Raw genomic sequence first — 4,505 nt, forward strand, 5'->3', positions numbered from 1 at the left:
AGAGAGAGAGAGAGAGAGAGAGAGAGAGAGAGAGAGAGAGACCGATTGCAAAGTCATGAAGTCTGCTTTGTCTTGTTATAATCAAATACTTTGTATTATGTAGCTCAGGTTGTCATTAAACGTGTGAACAAACCTATATCATTAAAATCACTTCAATCAAATTGACATGTATCAATCAAAATATGATACCTTATCATATATTGTCTTTATTTATATTCAGTAGGGGAGAAAGTAGAATTGTGGCCAAGAGAAATGTAATTTTTAAATTCTGCTTCATGAGAATAGTAGAAGACATAATTTTTTTGCATTTTTATTTTGACAATTGAGACTCTAAATGACTTGATTAATTGAACAGTAAGAAAAATTGCCAAAGAAATCTTTTGATTTGTTATACTCTATAAAATCTTTTATTTAAATCTTATTTATCTAATGTTTTAATATAAATCTTCTCGGCCGTAATCATTGATGCGCCGCGATTGTTTTTCCATCGCTTATTTTCAACTGATTTATATTCTTTTTTTTCTCGTGAAGCGTGTTCTCTTGTGCTTCATCAGAATCGATCTCCGCGATCGATTGCCAAGGAATTGGATTTACGTATGCTGGCTTTGCTTTCTGATGAGCTATAAGATAATGTATTAGTTTATTTTAATAACGTTTTCGATCGTAGCGATTTCAATCAATATATGTAAACCCTTTTTACTCCATTAAATCGGCTAGTACGCGTATCAAATTAATGCGAACTAGATATTTGATACGTCCAAGAATCTGATTAATTTCTTAATTACGGTACGATGATTTTTTACAGAATTATAAGCAATTAAAATTAAATTTTTTCCTTTACTTAACTCACGAATAACTCAGAAATAAAAAATCGTAGGAACATTAAAAAAAAAAACGATTTGGAAGCGAGAAAGCAATATATCAGTATATGAAGATATAATAATAAAGAGTCATTTACTCATCTTTGAGCTTGCATTTGCATCGCTTTGTTGTTTGACTATTATATGTTACTATTGTACGTTATACATACGAAGTAATCCTTGCGTGGCAGGTTTAGGTTTGTTCCTAGAATTCTCTCGCCACTTCTCGTACGCTTTCGTGCTTTGCTCCAGCCTCTTCTCGCGCTCCTCATCCATCTTCTTCTGCCTCGTCTCCTGTTCCTTACGCTGAGCTGCAAATCGGGACATGTCAATTTTTATCATCTCTGCGTGTTTCCTTGAACGCCTATAACATATAGCATCAGAGATCGGCATGTCGCACCCTTCTGCTCCTCCTTCTTTCTGTGAAACCACCGATGGAGATACGTGGTCTTCGCGCCGGCAAGATTATCCTCGATCTCCTTCAAACGCCTCTGCAACTCCAACTCGTTCTCGAGCATCGCTCTTCTGTCGAGTTCCTGCTGCCTTTTCCTCTCAACCCACTTGAGAAAGTTCTCCTTTTCCAGCCGCGCCCTCTCTTCCTTTTTTTGCGCCTCCCTCTCTTCCTCCTCCTGTCGTTTCTTCGCGGCGCGTTCCTCTTTCTCCCTCGTCCGCTGCGCGGCCTCGTGTTTTTTGCGCATCCAGTCTGAATGAGCGATCCTTCTGCCAAAGTCAGACCGGTTTGACATCTGATGATCGCTGACACTACTTGATTCGACCGAGAGCGACGTCGTGGAAATTCGTACGACCTGGCGACCATCCAGAGCATCGTACCTGCGATATCGTACTCTTGCATATACAACTTCAAGATTAAATAAAAATCGCGATTAAATAAAAATTATATTGTAAAGCAAACGTACTTGTTACGTTTCATCGTTTCATTCTGATCAATGTTCGCCTTATTTTGATCAACGAAGACACCGTCAATCTTGCATCGTCGCTCCACTCGTGCATTATTACCGGAAGAAATCGTGGACCGAGCAGTGGATGGTTCGGGATGAGGCAATGTAGCATCTAGAAAGGATGTCGAGTAACATCTGTAGGTGCTTTGTCCCAGGTGTTCATTTATATGATCAGCGCTCGTTGTATCCTTCGTGACGATGGATAGATCGATTGTCGAAGTATTAAAATCGCAATGATTTGCATCGATCGAGTTTCCGTTACAATATCCTGCAAAGAAATGAATCCGTAAAGTATCGTGATAGAAATTCAATTGCAAATAAGTAATATGAATTCTCAAAAGAAGAGGAATGTTTATTCCCACCAAAATGTTCACTAACTATAATAAAGCTGTTTTATATCGATTCCGGTTTTGCAACTGTCATCCCAAATAGAATAAGTCACGATAATGTCAAAATTATGTTAAAATAAATTTTTACTAATTTTTTACTCATTTTGATGTCATTTTGACTTTGTGTTTTTACTGAAGATTTTTCTATTCTTTTTTACTACTATTTATCTTGTTCGATTGAAACTTATTTTAATGTTTAAAAATTTTATTCAAAAAGGATCTAAGAAATCGGGTTTCCTCGATCTTCTAATTTAGATTTGACAGCAACCTTCATGATCGCTCTCAGGCCCTTCTTTGCTGATGGATTCTGTATAAATGGCAGGGTTGATGTAACGGATCTCGGGACCAGAATTAGAGTTTTTCACTCGCGTTAAAGTCACATCTTCGCCGGAATCGACCTGATCGACGAGACCAAACCTCTTTCGCACGAATTCATTAGACTCGAACCCCGTCTTCCAACTGTCAATGTCGTTATCATTGGTCATCATTGCACGCCTTTGACAATAACTCATTTATTATTGTATCGTTCAATGTGAAACACAATCATCGTTATAACGCTTCGTTACGATTTAACTGTGTGTAAAATATGTTCTTACGGAAACGTTATTACTCGTTTGAAAAGCCATTCACATACGATTCATTCATGATCCGATGCTATATTTTTTAGAGAACAATGACGAATCCATGGTGGAATTAGACAAGGTGTTGTATTGCGCATAATATGACGGCAATAAAAAAAAAAAATATATATATATATTACCCCTAAATATATACTTTTTAATATTTTTTTAAAACGTTTTCGAAAATACTTTTTAAGTTGTTACTGTTTTCCAAAATTTATTGTCAGTACCGAAAAACTAATATAGTGCACGTGATGTAAACTATAGATATTCAGTAAATTTTAAAACGCAGTTTAAGTTGTTTAATATGATATATGACAGATAGATATATAAAAACTCGAAAAAATAAAATTGAATTATCAAACGTTCATTTATGTCAAATGCATTTAGGGGCGAAATGCATATGAACGCCATTGTGGTATAAGTTTCTTCTACTATATGATATGTATACAGCAGATTTACACTCAGCGTATGATTAAAATATATTGTTCGACTCACGAGAAGTCTGGTTATCAATACGTTACAATAATTATTACGACGAGTCTTTTTACAAGTTAGAGCATAATTAAAACATATTTTTTTAATTGTTTATAAATTTCCTTATTTCATTATAAATCAAATATGTGTCGTTTTGATCGATGACCTTCTGTCATTTTTCGGATGAAGCCATATTGTTCCATTGTATAGAACTTCTGTGATTTCTCGGTAAACAAAATCAAGATAACTGATTTTCACAAGTCTTTTTTGAAGTCAAGTGGAATTCTGCAAAGGCCGAAACAAATGGTAATCGGACGATGCAAGGTCAGGACTATACGGTAGATGCATCAAAACTTCCCAATCAAACTCTCTCAATTTTTGTCGAGTCATCAAAGATGTGTGCGATCTAGCATTGTCATGATGAAAGACAGCGTCTTTTCTATTAATCAATTCTGACCACTTTTTCTGAATGGATTGCTCCAATCGCATTAGTTATTGATGTAGTAGATATCAATCGTTTTGCCTGGCGGCAGCAGTTCATAATGGACGAATAAAGGATGAAAATCCTTTCAAGCCCCACTAGATATTCAGGACGTTATTCATAGTTAGTTATTATTATAAGACTGTTTTAAATAATGTCTTAAGACGCTAATGCAGCCCTCTGATTCGTGATTTCTCAAGACTGAACTTAAGACGGTCGTAAATATAAAAACTGTCTATGAATACCGACCATAGCATCATTTTCTTGACATCAATCTGAGCTTTGCAATTGTCTGTGATATCTCACCTCTTTCCGACCACTTTTTTCGTTCGATTTTTTTCGAACATTATTATCATATATTATCCACTTTTCATCGCCACCATCAACGCGGAGTTCTTGGCTGAGTACTCAGGAGCCTTAAGATATCTTAGATCTCCAATTAGAAGGTTAATTGTATTGCATTCATTATACAGATAGATTTAATTTAAAAAAAAAACTGCTCCATTAGCATGAATGATAAACAATGGATGCAAACTCGATGAATCTGTTCATTCATATTATTCATAAATCTTATAGAAATAATAAAATGCAAATCTAAAATTATAAATACAGCTTGGCATTAATTCTTAAATAATATAATAATATATATCATCATCATTATTATTTTTATTATATTATATACTAATATTGTACAATTTATTTTTTTTTTATTATCCTGC

At 34.9% G+C, this 4,505-nt stretch overlaps 1 protein-coding gene across 1 annotated transcript; it reads right to left on the reverse strand.

The window, feature by feature from the left end:
* Nucleotides 1-454: 454 nt before the first annotated feature.
* Nucleotides 455-2,855, reverse strand: LOC108771726 (coiled-coil domain-containing protein 34). The gene is made up of 5 exons (XM_018537088.1): nucleotides 2,477-2,855; nucleotides 1,778-2,087; nucleotides 1,261-1,691; nucleotides 1,031-1,171; nucleotides 455-620 (listed from the first exon to the last, which is right to left on the reverse strand). The coding sequence occupies exons 1-5, from the start codon at nucleotides 2,718-2,720 to the stop codon at nucleotides 460-462; spliced, it is 1,287 nt and encodes a 428-aa protein (XP_018392590.1). The 5' UTR covers nucleotides 2,721-2,855; the 3' UTR covers nucleotides 455-459.
* Between the last annotated feature and the right edge of the window lie 1,650 nt (nucleotides 2,856-4,505).

This window comes from Cyphomyrmex costatus, unplaced genomic scaffold, assembly GCF_001594065.2.
Source record: "Cyphomyrmex costatus isolate MS0001 unplaced genomic scaffold, Ccosl1.0 scaffold164, whole genome shotgun sequence".
Lineage (NCBI taxonomy): Eukaryota > Metazoa > Arthropoda > Insecta > Hymenoptera > Formicidae > Cyphomyrmex > Cyphomyrmex costatus.